Source organism: Pteropus alecto, unplaced genomic scaffold, assembly GCF_000325575.1.
Source record: "Pteropus alecto unplaced genomic scaffold, ASM32557v1 scaffold461, whole genome shotgun sequence".
NCBI classification, from domain to species: Eukaryota; Metazoa; Chordata; class Mammalia; order Chiroptera; family Pteropodidae; genus Pteropus; species Pteropus alecto.
In genome coordinates, this window is record NW_006431079.1 from 353,026 (window position 1) to 379,443 (window position 26,418).

Here is a 26,418-nt window from a genome sequence, read left to right on the forward strand (position 1 = left end):
GTTACATAGTTTTCAGCCCACAAGTCCAGTTAAATTTACACCTAAGTGTTTCACTTTTTTTTGAATGATTAAAAATTAATTTTGATGTCAAATTTTTAATTTTCATGTCAATGTGTTCATTGTTTATACAGAATTACAAAAAGTTGATTTTTGTATGTTTATCTTGTGTCCTACACCTTTGCTGAACTCACTTATTAATTCTTGGAGTTTAATAGATTCCTCAGGGTTTTCCACATAGGTGATCATAGAATCTGCAAGCAGGGACAAGTTTGTTTCTTCCTTTTTAATCTGTATGGTTTTTCCCCTTTAATTTGCCTTACTGCACTACCTACAACATTCAGCACCATGCTGAATAAGAGAAGCCATCCTTGCCTGTTCCCAATGTTAGGGGAAAAGCATCCATCTTTCACCACTAAATATGTTATCTGTAGGTTTTTGTAGATTCTTTTTATCAAGTTGAGCAAATTATTCTCTATTTATATTTTTTTCTGAGTTTTTTTTATTATGAATTAATTCTGCATTGCTCTTATGTTTAAAAAGTCTTGTCTTGCTAAAAAGCCAGTATATAATTGCAACCATTTTTTCTAGTTTTTAAAGTTCCTCTCCTACATCCTTAACTATTTAGTATAGCAGGAATTATTCTGCTGTTCAATGTGTAAGCTCTTACTTCTGCTCTGGCAATAATAGAAGCATGGGGATTCTTCATATTAAATAACTAGAAAACCAAACAAAGCATAGGAAGAACCAATTTTCCAACATTTACATAACAGGTAGTGTAGCATGATCCCCGAGAAAAGGGAAACAGAGCCCAGTGGTCTTACTGTGTTGGGAAGACAGATTAAAGTTCAGGGAGGCCAGGGCAGCTAGAATTTACAGGGAAAAATATTGGAAAGAAAGAAGCTTCGTAGAGATAGAGCTCCAGAGATCTTCAGAGGAAACTCTTCATTCTTTCAGCTGAGTTCTGATCTGTGCATACATGGGAAAAAACTACCCAAGGCCAAGAAAAGAACTACTAAACACATTAGGCCTAAAATTTACTCAAGCTCACACATAGCTGAGAGTAGTTCACGATCCTAGTAGCCAGAGAGAAAAGACATTGTGGAGCATTAGATAGAGTCCTGAGAAGGGTACTGCCTTACAGAGGAGCTAAATTAACCACAGAGTAAAGGCTCCTCTGGACCCACCCTAATGAATCTTAAAAACAAGCCTTAATGTGGACCAGCTGATTTCTGGTAACTTAACTGTGTGCCAGAAAAAGGTCCAACACTATTTAAAACACTAACACAACATCCAGCATCCAAGAGTGAAAATTTGCAATACTCTATCATCCAGTCAAAATTTACCAGGCATGCAAAACAGGCAGGAAATTAGGACTCATAACAAGGGAAAAAATAATCACTAGAAACACACCAAGAAATTATACAGATGATAAAATCAGCAGCCAAGACTGTTAAAAGCTGCTATAAATATGCCTCATAATTTTCAGAAGACTAGGCTTCAGGTGGTAAGCATACAATAGAGTATACAGATGTTGTATTACAAAGCTGTCCACCTGAAATTTATATAATGTTAATAACCAATGTTACCACAATAAATTTAAATAAAAATGGCAAGAAAAATGAAAAATACATCAATGAGATTAAGAGCAGATTTATACTACGAAAGATTAATAAATTTGAAGACAAAGCAAGAAAAAATTATCCAAAATTAAGCATGGCAAGAAAAGGACTGAAAAAAAGAACAGATCATACATGACCTATATCAAAGGTCTAATATACGTGCAACTGGAGAAACGGGGAGAGAGATCATTAATGAAATAATGGCAGGAAAAAAAAAAAGATCAAAGATCCAAGATTCCACCTTGAGAAACTAGAAAAAGAATGGCAAATTAAATGTAAAGTAAGCAGACGGAAGGAAACTGTAAATAACAGAAATCAATGAAATAGGAAAAAAAATACTAATGAAACCAAAGTGTAGTTCTTTAAAAAAAAAAAATCAACGAAGTTGATACACATCTGGCCAGTCTGATAAGAAAAAAAATTAGAGAACGACCATATTAACAGTCAATATCAGGAACAGAACAGGGTATATCCCTACAGATCTTACATACATTAAATGGATAATAAGGGCATGTTATAAACAACTTTATACTAATAAATTTGACAATTAGGATGAAATACATAAATTCCTTGAAAGATACAACTATCAAAGCCTAGTCAAAAAGAAATAGATAACCTGAATAGCATTGTATCTGCTAAAAAAAAAAAAAATTCAATTCATAGTTACATAAGTCTTCCCACAAAAAAAACTCCAGGCCTAGATGGTATCAACTGGAGAGTTCCATCTTAAGGAAGAAATAATAGCAATTTTATACAAACTTTTCCACATAATAGAATGAGGAACATATCTCAATGCATTTTATGAGGCCAGCATTACCCTGAAATCAAAACCAAAGAGGTTACAGGAAAGGAAAACCACAGACCAATATCCCTCATAAACAAAGAAATGAAAAATCCTTAGCAAGTCTAATCTAGCCATATATATCATGACAGTAGAATTTATCCCAGGAATGTAAAGTTATTTAAATGTTTAAAAATCAATGTAATTCACCATATATAACTGAGTAAGACAGAAAAATTACATGATCATCTCACTTGATTAACAAAAATATCCCTCCATGATTAAAAACTCTCAGCAAAGTATGACTAGAAGGAAGCTTCCTCAACCTGAAAAACAACATCCATGAAAAAACCAACGGCTCATATGTTAATAGAGAATGTGTGAGTGCTTTCCCCTTAAATATCAGAAAAGTAAGGATGTTTGCTCTCACCACTTCTATTTAGTATTGTGCTAGACTTTCTAGCCAGTGCAACAGGGCAAGAAAAAAAAAAGACATAATATACATTGGAAAGGAAGACATAAAACTGTCTTCATTCACAATTTGATGGTCTGTGCAGAAAATTCTATGAAATTTAATCTTAAGAAATTTTTTTCAAAAGCTACTAGAACTAAGTACGTTTAGAAATGTTGCAGGATACAAGGTCAGAATACAAAAATAAGTTATATTTCTATATAGTAGCAATAAGCAATTAAAAACTTTAAATATCACTTCTGATATCTTTAAAAAATATAAACTACTTAAGGATAAATTTACAAAACATGTGCAAGATCTATATGCTGAAAACCATAAAACACTAAGAAACTAAGGATCCAAAAAAATAATGAGATATAAAATGTCCATGGATTGGAAGATTCAATATTGTTATGATGTCAATTCTTCCAAATTGATCTAAAGATTCGATGTAATGCCAATCAATCCCATCTGGCTTTTTCATAGAAACTGACACACTGATTCCAAATTTATATAAAAATGTGAAGGACCTAGAATAACTAAGATAATTTTGAAATAAAAGGAAAAAAAAGTTGAAGAATTTGTGCTACCTGATTTCGAGACTTAATATGAAGACAGTGCTAAAGACATCGTGATACTAGTGTAAATATAGACATATAGAGCAATGAAATAGAATAGAGAATCCAGAATAGACCCATACATACATGGTCAACTGATTTAAAACCAGCATGCCAAGATAATTAAATTATACAAAATAGGGTGGAACAATTGAATATCAATATGAAAAGAAATAAACCTCAGTCCTGACACCTCACTTCATATATAAAAACTAACTCAAAATGGATCATAGGTCTAAATGTAAGAGCTAAACCGTAACATATCTGGAAGAAAACATAGGTTAGACAAACCTTGGGTTAGGCAAAGGTTTCTTAAACACACGAAAATGTGAATCGTGAGAGAAAATTAACTGAACTTTAAAGAAAAAACTTCTGTTCTTTGAAAGATGCTAAAAAAATAAAAAGGCAAGCCATACAATAGGCGAAAATATTTGCAAAATACATCTTAGAAAGAACTTATATCCAGAATATATAAAGAACTCTTACAACTCAGTAAGAACACAACCAACCCAATTAAAAAATTGGCAAATATGAACAGACACTTCACCAAAGATATACAGATGGCAAATAAGCGTGTGAAAAAATGTTCAATATTATTAGTCATCGGGGAAATGCAAATTAAAATAACAACTGAGATACTACTGTTCACTCACAAAAATGGCTAAAGTTACAAAGACTGACGACACCAAGTGTTACTAAGGATATAGAATAACTACAAATCTCATACATTGCATGTAGAAAGGCAAAATGGAAAGCCATTCTGGAAAGCCGGTTGACTATTTCTAATAAAGTTGAACATACACTTACCATAAAACCCAGAAATCTCATTCCTAGGTGTATGTTCTAGAGAAATACAAATATATGTCCAAAGGCTTGTATGCCAAAGTTCATAGCAGCTTGATTCATAATAGCTCAAAACTGGAAACAACCCAAATGTTCTTAAACTGGCAAATGCAGAAACAAATCATGGTATAGCCACACAATAGAACAGGGCTCAGCAGTAAAAAAAAAAAAAAAAAGTACTGATACACTCAACACATGAAACTCAAAAGCATTAAATCAAAGAAGCCAGGGCCAAAAAAGCATGTGCAGTTATGATCCATTTATACAGAAAGCAGTCCAGTTATTGCCATGGGCAGGAGGAGGGAATTAGCTGCAAAGGGGGAGAGAACTTTCTGAGATGATGGAAATGCTCTATATCATGATTTATACAACTCTCCATATTTGTCAAAAGTCATCATACCATATACTTAAAATTAGTGAGTTTTATTGTATATATACTATACTTCAGTAATAAAGATGATTTAAAAATTTTTTAAAGATCTCTTTTCTGGGCTGACAGCTAACAAATGAGAAGACATTGTTTACCTTCCCAGTCCTCCATGTAAGGGGCCTCCTCAGCTTCTTTCTCTGGAGTGGATGTGTCAACGAATTTTCCTTCTTTCATGACCTTGGTGATTTCTCGGAGCTGATGCAGCAACCGTTTTTCTTGGTCAGAAGTCACAGTCTGTGCTCTGCTTAGAAATATCAGATAATTGAGCCATTTAGTGGTAAGTGTTCCTAGGCAATGAACATAAATGCCACTGTGACCCATCAGACTATGAACTGAAGAAGCCTATCTGTTCCATATTCAGCTAATATCTTACATTCATGAGGCCTCTTACAGCTTTACTCTTTCCATCGGTACAGGAGCCCTGACTTGCCACAGCCACTCATTCACTCTGTGTAGCCCTTAATTCTTACAACAGCCCACTTTGCCGGGGGGAGGGGAAGGAACATGAGCAGCTGCATGAGCAGGCAGGCTAGGATTGGTTAGGTATGGCAGATTTCAAGATGCTAGAAAAATAAAAGGTCAAATCAGAAGATAAACTCATCAGGTTTTTGAATGCTATAAACCTACACAAATCATCTGAGTTCTGAATCCAGGAGTTAAGCACAGAAAGGATGAGAGCTTCTAACCACGCCATTCATGGTTAGAACAGAGTTCAGATTAGGAGAAGACTGTAGGCTACTGCCACACAGTACAATATGCCTCAAGGACTGGGTGGTCTCATCTTTCCCCAGGTCCTTCTCTCTTAAGCCCAGCCAAATGACTTCCAAAACTGAGTCCTTTGTTCTGACCTCAATACCCAAATTTCCTATTGCTACTGTATATTATATATGGATGTTCTGAAGGCACCTCATCATATTCAAAGCTGAAGTGAGAACCCCTATCCCAAGCCTTATTTTCTTTGTCTTGTGTTTTTTATCTTAGTTGATGCCATAATTTCCTTCCAGTTTGGGCTGTAAGTCTCCAACTCATCTTTATCTTTCTTTTCCTCTTCATTGTGCTTACCTAGTTAGTAATTTTCTCCTTTAGAGAACCAAACCCTCTTCTGCTCACAGTACAAAGGTTAGGGTGAAGCCATCCATCTCCTCACCTCTCCTTCAAGGGTAGCAATGTGGCCCATGGCCAATTATCACACTCCATCACCTTGGCTGACTGACTGATTCAGTGATATATGCATACAGGACCCAAGCTGGGCCAAGTGTACTTTCTCCTAAAACTGGATCTTGAATCCAGTGAAGCCTGATCTGAAAACTTTTCATATTAACTGATCCCACTATAAGGGTAAATTTTCTAAAGTGCAGCAGATCATGACATTTTTCTTCTAAAGCCTTTAAGTGGCACCTACTGTAAAGACAATGAATTCCAAACTTCTCGGCCTACCCTTCAGGGCCTTCCAGTCTGGCCCCCATTTACTTTTCTGTTTCTTTTCTTTCATGACTTACCTCTACTCATTTACCCTATCCCTGGTCTACCCCACTCCAGATACTTAGGACTACTTGCTGTTCCAAACACATGCCTTGACTCTCTCACCTTGTTTGCTACTTGTGCTACCCTTTCCCTCTGAAACATTCTTTCCTCAAATTCTGCTAGAGGAAACCCTTCCACCATGTGAGGCTTATTCAGATTCCCCTTTTTCCATAAGACATGCTGTAAGACAGAGGAACTCTCCCGCCACCCCCCGCCCACTCAAAGATGTCCACATCTTAATCCCTGAATTCTATAATTATGTTACCTTATATGTCAGGAGACTTAAGGCTACAGAGGGAATTAAGGTTGTTAATCAGAAGGACTTAAAAAAGAGATTATCCTGGATAATCTGGGAGGGCATAACATAATTACCAAAGTCCTTAAAAGTGGAAAAAGAGACAGAAGAGGTCAGAGTAATATGTTGTGAGAAGGCCTCGACCTACTATTGCTGACTCTGAACATGGAAAAAAGGGTCCATGAGCCAAGGAATGTGGGCAGCTTCAAAAATCTGTAAAAGGCAAGGAAACGGGTTCTCCTCCAGAGCCTCCAGAAGGAAATGCAATCCTGCCAACACCTTGATTTTAGCCCAATGTAGGATTTCTAACATACAGAACTGTAAGATAATAAATGTGTGTTGTTTTAAGCCATTAAGTGTGTGGTAAATCATTACAGCAGCCATAGAAAACTAATACACATTCCTAGAACACTTTCTCTCTGAGATGCAGTTCCTTATACAGAAATAATACCTCCACTGACAACCATATAGGGATGTACAGAGCAAATCAAAATAGGTACTAAGGAAGATATTCTTATTATTGCTAAAAAAAAGCCTGCTTTAAAGTACTGTCTTTAGATTTAACTCATTCATTTTTTTCAAAATATAATGACATTGTCAATATGTCAGCACTGGAAATATAATTTGGACAATGTAAAGTCCCTGTCTTCAAGAAGACATTACAGGACATTAGGGAAGACAGAAAAGTTAATAGAAGATCAGAAAGTAATGCAATGCTTATAATATCCAACAAACCTAGGTGGTGTAGGCACACAAAGAAGGAATGCATAACCAAGTTTGGGTTGAGGGAAGGGCTCTCAGAGAAAATGATATCTAAGTTGAGACCTATAAGACAAATGAAAGTTAAAATAAGTGCCTGTGAGTTGGGGTGGGTGGAGACACCCAAGCAAAGAAAAAAAATATATGCGAAATCCTAGAAGCAAAAGTGTACAGGTATTTTAGAGCAGCGGTCCCCAACCTTTTTTGGCACCAGGGACAGGTGTTCATATGAGAATCTAATGCCTGATGATCTGAAGTGGAGCTGAGGCGGTGATGCCAGCACTGGGGAATGGCTGCAAATATAGATGAAGCTTTGCTCTCTTGCCCGCCACTCACCTCCTGCTGTGCAGCCCCGTTCCTACCAAGCTACGGACTGGTACGGGTCCACAACCTACGGGGTTGGGGACTTGTTTTAAATAATAGCAAGCAGTCAGTGTGGCTGGACCACAGGTAGAGAGAGTGATGAAGATAAAACAATAGAGATATGCAGGGCCATGTCACTTAGGACCATGTAAGCCATGTTAAAGAGTCTGTACTTTATCAAGAGCCATAAGGACCTATTGAAGGATTAAAATAAAATACATAACCCATCTGTTTGAGAAGCAGAAAGTGAACTGAAGGGAGGCAAAATTAGAGGAAAAAAACACATGAGACACATAGTTCTGACCTATGTCAAAAGTAAAGGTACTGATTCATTCACTCACTCATTCTTTTTTTCATTTCATCTAATGCTTTTTTAGAGCCTACTATGGGCCTGTGCTAGGCTGTGGGCATAATCCCTGCCCTAGGAGAGATTAGAGTCTTTTGCAGGGAAACATATTTATTAATTAGGAAGAAACGACAAGACAAGGTTATTGATGAGATATGGGAAGTGAAGGAAAAGGTGAATCAAGAATGACATCTAATTTCTGCTTTGGGAAACTAAGTAGAAGGTGGAGCCATCTGCTGAGATGGGGAACAGTAAAGGTAGGGTAGGTTCAGCTGGGAGTAGATGATGAGTCCCATTTTGGACATTCATTTATTCTAGGGACATTCATCATTTGATGGGGATAAGAGTAGGTATCTATGAGACATGTCTAGTAGGACCCCTTAATATAGAGGTCAGGATATGAAGAGAAGAATCTCAATTAGTAATGGCCACGATTTACTCTTCCACCATGATAATAGATGTGCAAATGCTTGTATCAAAAATGAGTATCTACTCTTTTTCAATAGTATTTACTTAGTACCTACTATTGAACATAGTGAACAAAACTGAGAAATCCTGCTCTCAAAGGGTTTCTATCCCAAAAATGCATGCCAGATATCTACCATCCCCAACACATACTCAACATGCCTGTCAGGGCTGTCTGCGGCCAAGTGGACACTCTCACTTCTCTAGGAAGGAAATTTTACTGATCATAAGGACATAAATGAGGACACCTCAGTTCTGATTTCTAGATCCTTAACCTTTGTGTCCTTGGATATTGTACTTAATATCAGACATATATGGCACAATATCAACCTTTCAGGAGGCTTCATTACAATATATGTAAACACATGTTCACATATTAATATCAGATATATATGGCACAATATCAACCTTTCAGGAGGCTTCATTACAATATATGTAAACACATGTTCACATATTGCCCACAAGTGAAAGCTGTGTGAAAAGTTTTATTAGATATTAAAAACCTTTCCCATATTTTGATTCTTATATAGCATTAAGATGAAATTTCAGAAATTGTAATTGTATATTTCTGAAATTTTAAGCAAAATCTTAGTTATGGAGTGCACATTACATAAAAAGACTTAGAAGGCTGCAAATGAACACATTTTGTCTTAAATCCTCTCCTTGACCCCTAGAAGCCTGGAAACATGAAAATCTTGATCTGACAAAAAAAATACTGGAGTATTTTGGGTTCTAATAATCATAGAAGCACAGACTTGTAGAAGAACGAATGCCACAGAAATTGAGGTTAAAGGATATAAGTTTAAAAAGAAAATGCAAAATATGGAGCTACCTAGCCCTTGCAGTTTTCAAGGTTGAAGTCTCTTAGGGCCTACCTGTCAGGATAAAAGGTGTTGGATTAAGGAGTCAGAGAGAACGTCACATCTCCATGTACTGGAAAATGAGAAATTTGGGAAAGAGAACCACATGCTATGCTCTTTTCAGGAGAAAAGGAACTGTTCCCCAGTTCCTGAGAGGTATGTTTTACACACCATCACTACGCGACAGGCTGAAATGACACCACATCCCAGCATCTTATGAGAAGTAAACATTGTGAACTAGGACCTGTGGCCCCAGAAACAATGAGATGGCACAACTCCAGGTACAGGTTGGTGACAACTCCTCTGCCTCTGCACATAAAACATGGAGGAGTAATCCCAGCACAAAGAGGACAAAGAGTTGGTTAAAGGTTACAGTACTGTGTTCCTAGCTTGGGCAGCGGACAGATGGTACACATGGACGGGATGGTGAGGTTCTTTGATTTGAGCTAAGGGAGTCTGAATGGGACTGAGTAATAGTGAGAAGATATACCTTCATGTGGTTTCTTATTCTAAGGCTCAAGGGTTGGGTGTCCCAGGTGGAAGGCCTTGCCCATAGGTATTCATCTATGGCTTTCATGACCCTTAGGTGTCTTCTGGGGCTTCAAATGGACCAGGGCCAGAGTACAGATATTTTTTGAGGCATGAGGGTCAATAAAAGCCTGGCAGTTCCCCACCCTGAGAGGCACAGGGTAAGGGCAGGTAAGATCAGAAACATATGGTTGCACAAATTGGTTTAGTCACAATCATAAATTCTCATATATTAGATAGTATATAAAAAGCATTTAGTTCAGAGCTTGTTTCTCACTTAAGTGCTCAATAAATATCAAATATTACACATTCACACAGATATGTATAGATAGGCACACATCTATACCACTTTGGGGAACATTCCAGATAGTCACTCTGCTTTCTGGACCAAAAGAAGGTCAAGGCTCCTGTGCTCATATAGACAAGGTTCATCGTCATAAATGTCTTTTCACAGCACTGTAGACATTGCAGGGAAAAGCCAAGACAAGAGACTGCAATCTGAAGATGTTCATTTTTCTCCTATCCAGCCAAAGAAAGGGAAAACTGGGACCAGAGAGCAAAGAAAAGGGCCTGGGGCACCAGTACCACCAGGGATGGCAAACAAGAGGCAAAGGGGGAGCAGCAGCTTCTGGGGCAAAGACGCCACAGTGAGTCCACAGAGCAACAGGAGGGACATTTAAACATATTCTCCTGCATGGGATTTTGCCTCTTGCTCCCGTTCTTCCATTCTTGTCAGAAAGGCCTTGCTCAAATGGAAGCCCTCTTTGTTCTCAATCACACATTCTGGTTTTTCCTTCCTGGCCTTTTTATATCCATGTTTTCATAGTTGTTGCCAGCTTCCATCAACTCCTGAAGCTACCTTTTCAGATCCATGGCCAGCTTGTAGCAAGAGGAGTGAATCTTTCCTGTGGGGCATCCTAAGGGGCTAGGTTGGCTCCTGATACCTACTTTACACGTATAACTCTGTTCAGGCATAGAAAACACAAAACACAAAATGCCTAATCTAATCATACTTGCTCTATTCTCTCATTTTGTCTCAAGTAGAAAGCATAACATTTAATAATCTGGCTTTACTTAAAATTATGCTTTTAGAAAGCCAGGAAATTGTCTTCCTTAAAAGCTAGTTATTTGACTCTGAAGGATTTGTTCACAAAGCTACTCACAATAATGGGTATAACACTGAACATATGCTCTTGAAAACTGAGATTGCTTGATAGCATGAAAATGGAAATGTTACATGAGAAATAATATGCAAATGACAATTAAAATGAAAGTAACTGGCCCAGAAATCAAAGAAAACCTAAAGTTTGAGCTGATTCTCTAAATGGGAAATACTCTGAGTCCTGAAAACCTACCTTTCACCATTAGGTCCCACTCTGTTGATTAATTTTTCCATGGCTTCCTCTGTCTCCTTCAGTTTTTCTTGCAGTTGAATAAGCTCAAAATTGGCTGAAAAACAAGGCATCAATCTAAGAACCATCAAACACAGCTCCCTAAGCTCTTTTCTGAAACATGGCTGGCTGTGACACTCTGTAGTAATCCAGGCTGGTCCTGAGATTCAGAGAAGAGACTAAGAGATTCTCTAGCTAATCCAATCAGGATACAAAAGGTACTGTTGTCTGAGCACCAAGAACTAAGGATATTTAGTGAGTGATAAACAAATCACTCTCTTACACAAAGGGATACAGCAGGACCAGGAAAGAAAATACCTTGGAACAAAAAGCATACCCCTACACAGTTATCCAAGAAGAAATGAAGAAGATAAATATACCTTCTCTCCTGCTTTCTTTCTATTAAAATATAGTTAATATTCAATATTATATTAGTTTCAGGTGTACAACAGTTTTTTAACATTAATATACCTAATTTAAGTGATCACCATGCTACGTCTCATAATATTCTGTCATCATACAAGGTTATGATGTTATTGACTCTATTCCTTATGCTGTACATTACAGCCCCGTAACTTATTTTATAACTGGAAATTTGTACCTCTTATTTACCTTCACCTTTTTTGCTCTTCCCCACACCCCCTTCCTCTCTGGCATCCATCTTTATGCCTATGAGACTATTTCTGTTGTATACCGTTTGTTCATTTTTTTTTTTTTTAGATTCCACATATAAGTGAAATCATACGTGTCTTTGTCTGACTTATTTCACTTAGTATAAGAGCTCCTAGGTCCATCCATGTTGTCACAAATGGCAAAATTTCATTCTTTTTTATGGCTGAGTAATATTCCACTGTATATATATGTACCACATCTCCTTTTACCCATTCATCTATCGATGGAAACTAGGTTGTTTCCCTTCTTGGTTATTTTAATCCAAATGATGCTGAAGGGTAAAGTACCAAACCTGCAATGTACTTTAAAAAAGGAGTCAAGGCCCTGAAATGAACAATATTTTACCTGCACCTAAGGCTGAAAACATATCAGGAAGGCAACAGTTTAAATGTTATGCTTCTTCAACTGAGGAAGTCTTGAACTAGAGCTGAGATCTCTCTGCCCAAGGTTTTCTGCCCAAGTAGTGTGGAATGAAGTGCTATAATTCTCCCTTCCAGAAGTAGTTTTCTCAGCAAGGGTCAGTAGAGAACATAGCTATCTATTGAAACTAACATTAAAATGAATGTTAATTTTAGAACAGAAAAAATAAATCATTAAATCCATATATGAAATGAACTTTAACGCAGTAGGAAAATAAAATGTTCATTATGTAGATAACCTAGTTTTTGTTTCATACTCAGAAATATTTAGAGTCATTGTAAATGTAATACATGAAAGACCTTTTAATACTTCTGGAACAAATTCTTACTTGTGCAGTTAACATCTATAAAGTCTGTAGAGGACTGTGCCACATAAATGCTTAAGTTATTTTTATTTTCTTCATGACTCAAAATTGAAGGCAAAGAAGCTGATATATAACTGCTACTATGTTACAAAGCAGCTGCTCTTAGGAATTCATTTACTGCTTTCTGTTTTAAATGCATTATGTGACAAGATACAGAATTTGCTACTTATTAAAGAGTCCATTAATCTTTTAAAAATTATTTTACTGATACATTTATCATCACTGTTAGACACTATCTCAATTAAGAACACAGTAGCTTTCTTAAAGAAATATTTAAGATTTCCAAAAAGGATGCAGAATGTAACTGGAATATCTATTTCCACAGAGAATCTGGAGTAAACTCAAAAACCAATTATAGCTGAGGGCAGATGCTTCCGTGGTTCAGCCTTGCTTCATTTTGCTAAATTTTTTTTTTTTTTTTTTTTAAAGATTGAGGCTTCGTTATCCACAGGATAAAGCAGTTTGGCCTCCAAGGCCTTCAATAATATGGCTTAACCTACCTACTCTTCAGGCCTTCTTTCTCACAGCTGCCCTATGTCAGGCTATGTCCCACTCGAGCCATGCCATCTATCTGACAGGTCCTCCTCCATGGACACCCAGCTAGAAATGACTTCCTATAAGGCTTTCATCAAATCCTTTCTTTCTAGGTAGTAAACTTTTGACAAGTTTTTTCTGACATCCATGCTAGACTACAAATTCTTAGAGGGTAGAACAATGCCATATATATTTCATTTCCCCAGGGAGCACAGAATATTTTAGTTAGTTAGTAAATATTTGATGATCATGTTTAAAGAGCCAGAAGGGTTAAACTCAGTCCCTAGATCTAATAACTGACTTTGGCAATGACTGAATCTCTCTGCCTCACTTTTCCTATCTGCGAAATAAAGATATCTGCTACCAATATTCTGAAGTTAGGAAATGAGAAGTAACCTATTCCAAATGTGAAATATTAATTTGTTAACATATAAAAAGTGAACTGGCAGTTTTGTACTTTTTGTAACTATCTTTCCTTAAAAGCCCAACATGAATATGGAAACTTTTGAGAACTCCCAGAGTTAAGGTAAAAGTGGCATCAGATTAATTTGGGGCAACGTTTGAGAAATGCTTTTAAGACAGAGCCACAGACTGTCCAGCTGTCTGACTCAATAAAAACTTGTAACTCTACTGAAAGCAGCACTTACTAATTTTTCTGTGGGTGTTTCCAGGTGTAGCAGTAGAACATTTCCGATCCTCTGCAGCAGTTTTCCCCTTTGAAAGCTGAGAATTGAAGGAGGTACAGCACATCAACAGCAACTCAGAACCGCAAGGTCATGGACCCCCTCATATTAAATGAAAAAAAAAAAAAAGAGAGAAAGAAAAGGTTGGGAGACAAAAATCAAATCCAATTAAATAGCAACATTAGAGAAACATCTCAAAAAAATAAAAAAGGCAATAGAAGGTTTCCAACTAAAAAAATATCAAGGCACAAGGAAAAAATCTCTCTACAGGTCATCTGCCTTGCCCATGCTCATCTAAGACTCAACTCAGGCTGCCTGCAGGATTCCTGGGCAAGAAGGAACTTACTCCTTACCCTGGCTAGAAGGACAAAGTGAAGCTCCTACCTCCACTTCACAGTGTCTAGGCCCATGGCCTGGCAAAACCTACCTGGAGGTGGAACTTAGGAGTCTGCTAGTAAAGGACCCAAACCATATGTCCCCAGAGCTAGGAAATATCAGGCATAGTTTCAGTTCTGTTTCAAGAGAATTACTGAAGATATTAAAAACAGCACTTCATACTCCTGGAGGTGAGGGGGGGGGGTGGTGCAGCGAGGACAAATGGACTTTGATACTAGTCATTATCTGGCCTCACAGTGGCTACCTGGAAATCATTGTGCCAATCCTAATAATAAAGCTCTTCTTAGAAAAGCTTTATGCCTTTTCGGTTTGCAAAGATGCCCAGTCAAAAAGAAATTGGAGAAGTGGGGGCTTTGAACTTTATCGCTAACTGGATTTGGAACTTGAAGATCCAGGTTTAAGTCCTGGTTTCGCAGTTTTAAGTTGTGAATTCTGGGGCAAATAATTTAAGCTCTGAGTGAACATTTTCTCATCTATAAAACTGAGATAACAGCTATCCTAAATACCTTATGAAGAAGAGACAAGGTTTAAAGAGATGACAGATTGAAAAAGGGTTATAAACTAACTGTAAAGGGTTTTAATGCTGAAATGTTTTTATTAGGATATTAGATGTAATATGTATCAGATGTCACTGATGTAATATGATCAAGATAATTCCACTTACCTTAAATAGAATGTATAGTATATATAAAAAAATCCCCAAACCATAGATTGGAATGATCTGCCCCACCAGGCCTCTTCCACTGCCTCCTCCTCCTCCAGTGCCTCCGCCTGATCCTTTGGCTTTTGCAAAGGCCTCTGCAAGGTGAGGCCTCTGGAAACGGGCCCCAGGACTTTGGCCATCTGAGGGTGCCTGCTGATGATGCATCATGGGTGGAAATCGACCCAACTTTCCTGAGAAAATAAATTGATCAGTCTATTTCTTCTACTATTTTAAATACGGCTATTATGAAAACACTTCATGCATTGATGTACAAATAACAGAAGCCAACACAAACAAGTTTAAGAAAAAACGGGAATCTGATTTTAAGGACACAGCGGTATCACACAGATAATATGATGTGACAATTTCTAGTTCACCAAACTCATTTTTTCCTCTTCTTTTTGGGTCCACAGCTAGACAACATTTTCCAGCTTCCATATAATTAAACATGACCATGTGACTGAGTTCCAGCCAAAGGAATGTGGGGGAAATAAGCTAGTTCAAGGCCTGACCTATAAAACTTCCCATGTACTAAACTCCCTGTTCATTTCCCTTCTGCAAGCTGGATCCTAGCACCTGGGGAGACCCTGGAAGTCATGTGATGAAAATGGCAGAGCCTCTATCGATTTGGGTTCTTGGGTAACTGTGTGGCACAGAGCTTTCTACTGCTGCCACCACAACAACTTAGAACCATCTAGACCTGTTTATGTGAGGAGAAATAAACTATTGTGTTAGGGCCATTATACACTTTAGAGTCTGTTGTAGCAGTTAGCTACCTCTAACTAATACAGATAAGGAAATGCAATCTGGTCTCCAAAGAGAACAGAACTAGAAACTGGAAAGCCATCAGAATCCAGGACAGCTACTCTCACATTCTGTCTCATCTTTCTCCCTCTCTATGGGACTACAAGCCTTTTTTTTTTTTCTCTATTTCTCTATGTATATCTTTTTCATTCTCCTTTCTCTGTAGACCATTTCATTAGCTTGAGGACATGGAGAAAGATGGTCATCCCAAAATCCTTCATTTGCATGTCCTTCAAGAGGCCAACATAATTCCAAATTCCTTGGAAGAAGACTCTGAATACCCTGCTTATATAGATATGCATCCCTTTCCAGTCAGTTGCAGCTAAGCAGACAGGATTCATGTAGTACAAACAGGGTCACAGGCCCATCCCTGTGAGTGAAGAGCAGGGCTTAGAAAAGGAGAGTGTATCAGGTTTTTTGCATTTTATTCCTCCATCAGAAGCAGCCAAACATTAACACTAACTACTAGTCCTACTAAGAGCCAGAGGTGAAAAAAAAAGGAAGATATCTCTTTGAAAGGTTATCTAAACAGGCTCGTGTGGAAAAACCAGAGGGAGATAAAATTATAGAGCAGAAAACACTAAGAGCAGAAAGATTTCATAAATTAGACTAAAATACAAACTATACAGTGAAAAACTGTTGGATTTGAATTCTAACAAAATTATATTTTTTGTTCAATAAAGACTACCATGAATAGAGTTTAGATGACAGACAAGGAAAGCTTTTGCAACATCAAAAATTAACAAGAAATTAAATACCTAGAATGGATAAGAAATTCCTACAGTTCAATGTAAATATCACAGGAAACCCAACCAAAATACAGTCAAAGATATGTGTGGGGAACTCACAGAAAAAAAGCTTAAATAATTTTTAAGAAGTGTAAAAAATATATAAAGATGATCAAAGTAAAACTAATGAAATCTATTAATTTAAAACAATGCAAAAGCACTTATACCCATCAGAAGGGAAAAATTAGAATGGTGGATAATAGCCATAACTGACAAAGATGTGGGGAGGCAAGAACTGTCATCATGCACTGTGGCTGAGTATAAGAATGTGAAACATAGAGCCATTCTATTAAGTGATCTGACTATACCTAGCAACATTAAGTATGCCCTATAGTACAGTAATCCCACTTTGGTGGATAAATTCCAGAGAAATTCTCAAGTAAGGCTGTCTATATCTAAATTTGAATTATAGACTTTATAGACCTATGTGAGAAAGTTTGCTGTGATGACGATGCAGCAGTGGGCTTAAAGAAACTTGCTTTCCATAACTGGAAGAATGGAAAAAAACAATATGGAGTAGATACAAATATGGAATTCTATGTAGTTTTTAGAAATCACACTTAAGATGTACCTACAGCAAACATGAGTACATCTTAAAAAGCACAGCATTGAGTAAAAAAATGAGCAAATACCATTATGCAAGCTGAAGACACCCATAATTATACTACATATCTTTCCAAGCAAATATGTACAGGTATAAGGATGTAAAACAAATACATTAGAGTGGGTGCATATGAATGGAGAAGGGAATGGGCATGTGGATTGAAGAGAAAGTGTTAAAAAGAAAATAACAAAACAAGAAAGAAACTTTGCACTGATGTTAATAAGGAGCTATGAACTAAGGACTATCTTTAAGTCAACTATCTACTCCTGAGGTTTGAAAGACGGAGGGAGCGCGGGCAGGGAGGTGAGACAGATAGCCACTGCACCTGGGAGCCGCCTTCTGCCTTGAATCCTCTCTCCCAAGCTCCACTCCTCCTTTTGTTCCCAATATTGACTTACGATGACATGAAAATAATGAGAAGAAATGCTTCTTTTAAAGAGAAAGTCAAAAACGGAAGCACAACTTCAGATAGAAGAAAGAAACCAGGTCACCACTCCTTATGCTGGTGACTATGTTGCTGTTAAAGTGTCAAGGATCTAAATATATTAAATGGTGAGTACTGTCTTTAAGGTTATAATGTACCTTCAAAAAAATGCCTAGCCAGCATACAAGCAGCTAACTTTTCTCTTGAGAGAATCAGATATATTGGGTGGCTAGTGTTCAATAAACTAGATTTAATATTTGTAGTAATATATTGAACTTCATTTCATTGTACTGAGAACACTCTTCAAAACTTGACATAAAACAAAAAATTAAAATCAGGTCCTGGCACAAAAAGCATTATTTTGCATTTCTAAAATTAAAAAATGATGATGCTAAATATTACATATCTCCCCCCAAAACTTTTATAGATCTGTCAGCCAGGAAGATTTATTGGACAGCCATTACGTTCAGCACTCTGCGCTACAGGGAGGAAAGGAGGAGAGCCATAAACGAAATAGAAAAAAATAGTTCCAACATGGAATAGTGCTTTTAAAAAGTAGCATATCCAAAACAAACGACAAAAAAGGGCAAGATATCATGGGCCTTATTACTAGACAAAATAAATGTCTACCGAAAGAATGCAAAAAGAAAAAAAGAGAGGAGTCGGATGGGATCAATCATTGAAGGGAATGAGACTCAGAACAGCAGAGAAGCACAGGCTCATCCGGAAGAAAGAAGAATGTGTGCAATGAGAAAGAGATGAGAAGAATAACAAAGAATAAATCAGGTTAACTACCAAATTAGTTTGGCTCAATTTAGGGAAGTAAGGAGAGGAAAGTGGAGGTGGGGTATTTAAATGCTAACTTGTGGTATATAAATTTGATACTGTGGGTCCAGGATCAGGGAAATAACTTAATGAGAAAGATGTCAGAGGGGGATTAATCTAGCAATTGACTATAGGTACTGTCTAATATGGAGAGAAATCAGGGTGTGGTAAATCAGCAAGGCAGTAATTCAGTTCTGAGGTGCAAGGGCCTGAGGTGCTGGCTATAGTATAAAGAAGAAAGGATAGGTTCAAAGGTTCTTACCATGTAAGTAATGATCAGCAGCATTTACTACAGAACAGAACACAGGACTAATAGGGGAGAAGGTCAGATAACTCTAAGGTCAGGAGATTAAGATACTAAGAGAAGACAATGAAGAAACTGGGAGAGCTTCTGCTGGGAAGACTGAAGACACATTTTTCACATGCTAAATTCCAGGTGTTGGTGGCACATTCAGAAGAAATTGTTATTAGATTATAGCTGGGCTTGAGAAGAGACTCTACGCTACCTAAGTGACAAAGCTGATTAAAATAAGTAAGTGAATGGTTCTACTACCAAAAAGGCTGGAGGGATATGTGTACTTCTACGCAAAGAGAGAAAGAAAACAGATGGTCAGAGGACCAGAAACAAATCAGTATCATAAAGGTCAAAGGAGGACAGACTTGAAAGCAACTGAGAAAACTGATAAAAACTAATGGCAATTCCTGTTTTTAGACGCAATGTATTCTTGAGAAAAAGATAGCCATCATATGAAACCCTATTTACCTGTTTAGACAATAACAAATGTACTACAAGGCATCACAAAATCTTCAGTCAGAAGGCGCCTTAAAAGTCATCCAGTCTTTCAACAAATGATATCCACATGCAAAAGGATGAAGTTGGATGCCTAACTCCACCATATTAAATTTAAAAATTAACTCAAAATGAATTACAGACTTAAATATAAGAACTAAAACTATAAAACTCTTAGAAGAAATCAAGCATAAATCTTCACTACCTTGGATTAGGCAATGGTTTCTTAGATATGACACCAAAAACAGAAGCAACCAAAGAAAAAAATAGGTAAATTGGATTTCGTCAATTTCTAAAAAAAAAAAAAAAAAAAAACTTTTGTGCTATAAAAGACACCATCAAGAAAGTGAAAACAAACCACTGAAAGGGAGAAAATATATGCAAATCATATATGATAAGGGTCTAATATCCAAAGTATAAAAGAACTCTTACCATTCAACAATAAAAATAACCCAATTTAAAATAATCAAAGGCTCTTAATAAACATTTCTCCAAAATATGTAAATGGCCAACACACATATGAAAAAATGTTCAACACTAGTAGCCTTCAAGGAAATGCAAGTTAAATCCACAATGAGATACCACTTTACATCTACTAGGATGCTGTGATCAAAAAGATAATAAGTGTTGGTGAGGATGTGGAGAAAATGGAACTCTCAGATTCTGATGGGAATGTAAAATAGCACAATTGCTTTGAAAAACAGTCTAGCGGTTCCTTAAAAGGGTAAACAAAGTTTCCGTATGACCCAGCAATTCTACTCTCAGGTATATACATATACCAGAGAATATGCTCTCACAATACCTTGTATAAAAATGTTCACAGAGGCATTATTCACAATAGCCACATGTCCATCAACTAACAAATGGATAAACAGAAATGGTATATCCATACAGTGGAATATGATTTTGGCCATAAAAAGGAATGAAGTACTGGTAGAATATGGATGAATTTTGAAAACATTATGCTATGCGAAAAAAAAAGGCAGTCATGCAAGACCACATATTATATGATTTCATTAAGATGAAATGTCCAGAACAGGCAAATCTATAGAGAAAGAGATTAGTGGTTTCAGGGCTAGGGTGGGTAGGAAAAAAGGAGAGTGACTACTAACGTGTATGGGGTTTATTTTTTTGTGGTGGGAGAGATAAAATTTTCTGAAATTGATTGTGGTGACGGTTGCATAACTCTGTGACTATATTGAAAATCACCAATTGTACACTTTAAATAGGTAAATTACATGGTATGTGCATTATACCTCAATAAAGCTGTTTTTTTAAAGTCATCTAGTCTAATCACTGGTGTTCAATATCGTCACCTCTCTTAAATGGTGATCCTGACTTTGCTGAATCCCATCAAACAGGAAACTCAGTACTTCCCCCTGGGAAGCTCATGCCAACCCTATATAGCTCTGTTAGAACTGTCTTGAGTTAATGAGTGAGTAATGGGAAGAAATGAAAATAAAGGATTTCAAAAAGCAACACTGACTGAATTATGTATCAAGAAGCAGAAAAACATGATTGATAAAGAGATTGTGGACTGGAATCAAAGAGAAGCTGAAAAAGTAGAGAGTATTATTTTCAAAGGTAAGAGAAGGAACTGGAGTGTAGTGGAACAGATAGGCTACGTGGTAAAAATAGGTTTTATATACTAGGAGAAATCTAAGCATTTTATATTTGGTGTAATAGTTCACGTATTTACTGAACATTTATTGTGCCAGGCACTGTGCCAGACACTGAGATTAAAATGATAAATGAAACAGAGTTCCCGTCTTTAAAGAGTTTACAGACAAGTATAGTTATAACATGGTAACTGTGCCTTAACCATCAAATCCAAAGACTTTTTCCTCTTATGGAAATTCACTCTTATGACGCCTCTGTAACACAAGAAAGTGAATACCACCTACTATTCATTCAATAAATACTGCATTAATCTGAATAAATCCTTGTCAAACTATGTCACACCACTCTACTGAGCTCTTTTTTCCTCCACTGACTGGTCCTTCAACCTACTTCTCAGACTCTTGTACTGAGGTTCTTTCTTAATCCTCTCTCCTCAAGATTGTCTCAACCTCTGTTCTTTCTTTATCCTTTTTCCTTTGGCAAACTCATACATTTTCAAGGCATCCAATATAATTCCCAAAATGTATAGCTCTAATTCTGACCCTTCCCTCTAGCTCTCATTTCTTATCTCTAAACCTCATTAGTATACATAGATCATTTTATATGTCTATCATCACAAACATAAAAATGTTCATTTTACCTTCCAAAACCTGTTCTCCTCCTGTATTTCTTTTGTTCATACAGTCATTCTCTCAGAACTTTAGGCTTGAGACCTATAACCTCCGCCATCTGTGACCAAGGGTATACTTGGGATGGCAGGCTGGGGTCAGGATGCTGAATGTGGAAGATTTTTCTTTTTGTAAAGTAACTGTCCTCGACAGGGAGCAACCTCACTTCTTGGATCTTGACACCACCATGTTTCTAAGAACTGAACAGCCAGGAATGTTTAAAAAGTCTATGACTACAAAACATTAAGAAATGTCTAGTTGATTTTAAAAAAACTTAATGAAATCCTCCAAGTTTACAAAAAAGTATAGATGATAATATATGAGCACTTGTGTACCTACTTACCAAGCAGATGTAACTGGAACCCCTGTGTATTCTTCATACCATCTTCTCTGAGATAGCCACAACTCTAAATTTGGTGATTATTAGAGGTTTGCTTTTAGACTTTAGTACTTAAGTATATATCTGCAAACAATATACAATATTATCTTGAGTATTTATATTATGAATGGATAGTAGTGATGGTTGGATAACAATGCTGATTTAATTAATGTCACTGAACTTTATACCTAATGGTCTAAATGATAAATTTTATGTTTTGTATATTTTACCACAATTTAAAAAAAAATTTTTATATTATGGTATCATACTGCACTCATGCTTCTGCAACTTCCCTTTTGTACTTTTTTTCTGGGTAGGTATCAATATTTTGGTCTAGAAATGTACCATGTTGATACATTAGCTCTAGTTCATTCACTCCAACTACTATACAGCATCTTCTAGTTATCCATATTGCAATTTATTTACCCAGTCTCCAGCTGATGAACACTTAGGTTATTTTCCATTTTTTCACTATTATAAACATTCTGCTTTATAGCTACATTACAAACAGGATTTGTGGTTTTTAAAAAATATGCTAAAAAAACAACTAAAGGGATCAGAACATTAAAGATATTAGAACATTAAAACTGTAGAGTTCCAAAATAGAAAACAGCTGTTTTCACTATCTCTATATGTACCTATGTAATCCCTAAAATGGGACTTGACTTAATCCTAATTGTTTATTGAAAACTATTCCCATATTTAGGTTCATTTAATTATTAATATTTCACTTAGCATATCATTTAAGCTTGACTAAAAACAATGGATTTTACAGAGTGAAGCTCTACTTTCTATTGTTAATAACCATCCCTATTGCTAAAAAAAAAACCTCCAGCACTGTTAACAAAAGAGCTTCCTAAAAGCAGCATTTAACCATTTGCAGCATTTCATTCTTAGGGAAAATAAATAAAAAAACTGGATGTGTTTATATTTCTGATTACATAGTTCAAGAAAGATCTTAATGTCTAGTTCCTTAAGACATGAAAACCTCTCCTTAAATACTGAGGAAGTTCTAGAGGCCATATAAATTCAGCATTACTTAAAGTAGAGGCTGGGACAACAGCTGTTTCTTCTTCGCTAGTCTCCTCCAAGGGCCCCTTCTTATAACATTCCCCTCCTATCTAATTCCACTTTGCTGACCACTGCTTTGATATTTTCCACTAATTTAACGAGATCTTTCTTTATCATTTACCAACCTCTGTGCTCCAATTTATTCTACATATTACTAAAAGAGATATTTATATGTCTAAGTTGCTTAGCTAGGGCCTAGTCCATATACCCTACACCTGTTACCTATTACTGTTTTTTTACCAGACTAATCTTATTCTAACTGGTCTTGTCATTTCTCTGATTAAAAGCTTTCAGTGGTTCCCACTGATGACAGGAGGCTATGTTAAACAGGAGGCAGCAAAGTGAAGTTAAATGAGTGCCATCTTTTCGGTCAGTTATTAGCTAAGATGCTGGCTGTGCCTCCAACTATTTAAGTGGAGGTTAAATATATCTTTCTTGAGCTCATTTTCATTATCTGTAAAATGAGTATAATGATATCAACTTCCCAGGATTGTTACAGGATTACAGTATAACATACACAAAGTACCTAGCAGACACAGTAAGTATTTAACAAATTCTGATTTTCCCTCCCTACAAAAAGAATTCCTAAACAACTGAATTCCATAATCAAGTTCCAAAGTACCTTTTCACAATTCCTTCCCATTCCATACTCTTGATTCAGCCTAACTAGACTTCTCACCATGTTTGAGTCTGCCCTGTGATTTCTTGCCTCCATGCCTTTGTATGCCAATGGTTTTGCTTTTCTCTCTAATTCCACATATCTAAATCCAACCTATCCTTCAAGGCCCAGGCCAAATATTGGCCTTGTTCCAAAGCATTTTCTCATGTCACCCCACGTCCTTAGAACACATTCCTTGAACCTTTTTAATTGCACTTACCACACCTGGCTTTAATAATGAGTTATATTTGTGTCATATAGCCTCTACCTGAATGGACTGGGAAACAGAAATAGGTAACATCTTCCATTAAGCACCATTTCTACCCAATTTTATTTAGTGCTGACTGAAACCTACAGATCATATCTGAGAACAAGAAAAGCAGACTCTGAGATCCAGAAGCTGACCTGGTCCTATCGGCTGGGCCTTGGTGTTGCTATGAGCCGGTCTGGCACTCACAGTTAGGTCTTGGTGTTCTCCTGTTAAACATAAGCAATTTCAGGACATCAAATCAGACAAGGCCATTCTGTGACCACGATGGATCAAGACAAAAAAAAATACTCTGTAATCTGCCTGAACACAGACAAAACATGAACACTGTCCCAGCCAAATAACATCAAATAGCCCCCATTCCTATATAATGAGTGACTGTTGCTTCTTCACCAATTACAGCTTTAGCCTTCTTTAGTCTGCTCTCATTTTAGATAAACTCTATTAAGATACCCTATCATAGTTTTCCTCACTTCCTGACAGCTTCACAAAGCCTCAGATCTTTAAGCCTTCCTCAGAATCACCTAACACAAGCCCAAATCCAATAATAAGGCTTTTCAAACACTCTTACTGAGATACCACATGCTTCCCTATGATGTGCATTTTCCCTTGCTCCAAGTAATACACCTAACATTCAACTATAGGAGTATTCCTAGTGCTCTGCGGCTAGAAGACAAACTAAGAACTTCTTGTGTTTTCTTTATGCTTGGGACCCTACAGGGCGTGCTCTGGGTCTTGCATGCCGTACACTTTGTCAAACTGATCTAGATGACTTATATTGTGCTTGATGGCCTTTACTGGAATCTCAAGACTCAGCCCAGTCACTCTCAGGACGAAAAAGTTTTTCACTTTGTTATTCTGAGTATTTCAGTTTTGAGAATAGAAAAGGGCAATCAGAGTGACTGATCAAGGTGTTCCACACATAGCACACTGCTCCACGCCCACTCACCTATATGTTTCTGAACTTGAAAAAGTGCCTCATTTACATGCATTCACAGGATCTCAAATTGTCTCCTCTCTTCGCTGAACATTCTTTCAGAGTAGACAGCTAATGTTTCATTAGGAGAAAAGAAAACAATAAGGGACCAAAATAACCCATTTGTCCTCAGGCACTTACATACTAAAATATAAAGAGCTATTTTAAGATAACAAAGAATTAAGTATATATGTGTATTGTGTTATATATGTTTACACACAGATGTATGTGTACATATATATATTTTCACCTCTTAGAGAGCTCCCAAATCAGTGGGCATTATTTACTTGAGGAGAACATAGAGAGAACAAAAGAGTCTGAGCTATTCCAAAGAAGCAGGGCTGCTGGGAATGGGCTGGATGGGAACCTTATTTATAAGAATTTAAAGTGAGACACTTACTGGAAAACATGGGCAAGCAGGGTGAGCAGGAGAGGTGCCACAGGCCCAGCCAAGTGGAGGTGGTGCATAGGACCCCTTTGAAGCCAACTCTAGCACAAAAGCATCATTCTATCATCTTGGACGGCTTCAACTATCCTGGCACCTGCTCAGTCTCAGTCATCTGACTACTAACAAGTTACTGACCAAATGCTGACATTTTCATGGTCCACAGACACATAAGGTGAAAGGAGGGCAACTGCTAGTAGCAGTTGGGCAAAGAAGAAAATGGTTGGTGAAATGAAAGGAGAGCCACAGGAAAAAGATCATTTCAGTTTTGGGCTAAGAGACCAACTTAGTATTTGTGGCAACAAAGTAGGGGGTGTGTGTTACAGTCGCTAGGAAGGCAGAATTAAGAAGTTCTGAAAACGGACAAACAATTCCACGGCATGAGACCACCTCTAAGAAGAATGCTCTTAAAATGCATTTTTTGGGCATTTCAAAAATTCTCAAGTAGGATAGGCAGAGGAAAAAAACGTAGATATACAGGAAGCTCTTCTAAAAGAACAGAGGAAATATGAAGAAAAAGACACATAAGCAATCTGCACAAAAGAATGGCAAGACTTGGAAGAACCACACCAGAAGGCCACGGTCCAAAATAAATTAGGATTTACAAAAAGGACAGCAAAAGAAAAAGGGGTATTTTTAGAGCAAAAAAGCAATTTGCCTGATAAAATGTTATGCTGAGCAAGCAGAACTTCTCAGCCTGTATTTTGCTTCCATATTCTCTATCAAAGGGAATAAATTTGAGGTTAAATGGAAGAGAATTAACATTCCTAAGGAAAAATATAAAGTCCCAGATGGATGAAGAGGATAAATTCAAGTCTATTCACTAAATAATTTCTACCAAAAAGATTGGGAACATTTGCAAAAAAGGTCACTGAACCAAAGAAAATTTTAAGAAATTATGTAGCTTAAAAGAGAAATCTTGAAAGAACAGAGAGATAACTATTGTTCCAGTTTGCAAAAAGTAGAAGGTAGATGGTGGACTTTTCAACTACAGGGAAGTGAGTATTAGCTATTACGCTAGATTCTAAAAAGAAGTCTTCCTTTTTTTTTTTTT

The 26,418-nt window shown here is 36.9% G+C and overlaps 1 protein-coding gene across 3 annotated transcripts in view; it reads right to left on the reverse strand.

Annotated features, from left to right (window-relative positions):
* The window catches only part of RIC3 (RIC3 acetylcholine receptor chaperone), a 42,768-nt gene that overhangs the window by 6,226 nt on the left and 10,124 nt on the right, over nucleotides 1-26,418 (reverse strand). For 2 of the 3 annotated variants that reach the window (XM_025038792.1, XM_006905613.3), the window contains exons 2-5: nucleotides 15,006-15,235; nucleotides 13,910-13,985; nucleotides 11,237-11,330; nucleotides 4,837-4,982 (exon numbers count right to left, since the gene is read on the reverse strand). In XM_025038792.1, the coding sequence (XP_024894560.1) occupies nucleotides 4,837-4,982; nucleotides 11,237-11,330; nucleotides 13,910-13,985; nucleotides 15,006-15,235 (546 nt within the window). Of the gene's footprint in view, nucleotides 1-4,836; nucleotides 4,983-11,236; nucleotides 11,331-13,909; nucleotides 13,986-15,005; nucleotides 15,236-21,910; nucleotides 22,031-24,080; nucleotides 24,153-24,892; nucleotides 24,992-26,418 lie in introns of all 3 variants that reach the window. The other variant, XM_025038797.1, reaches the window with a different exon arrangement.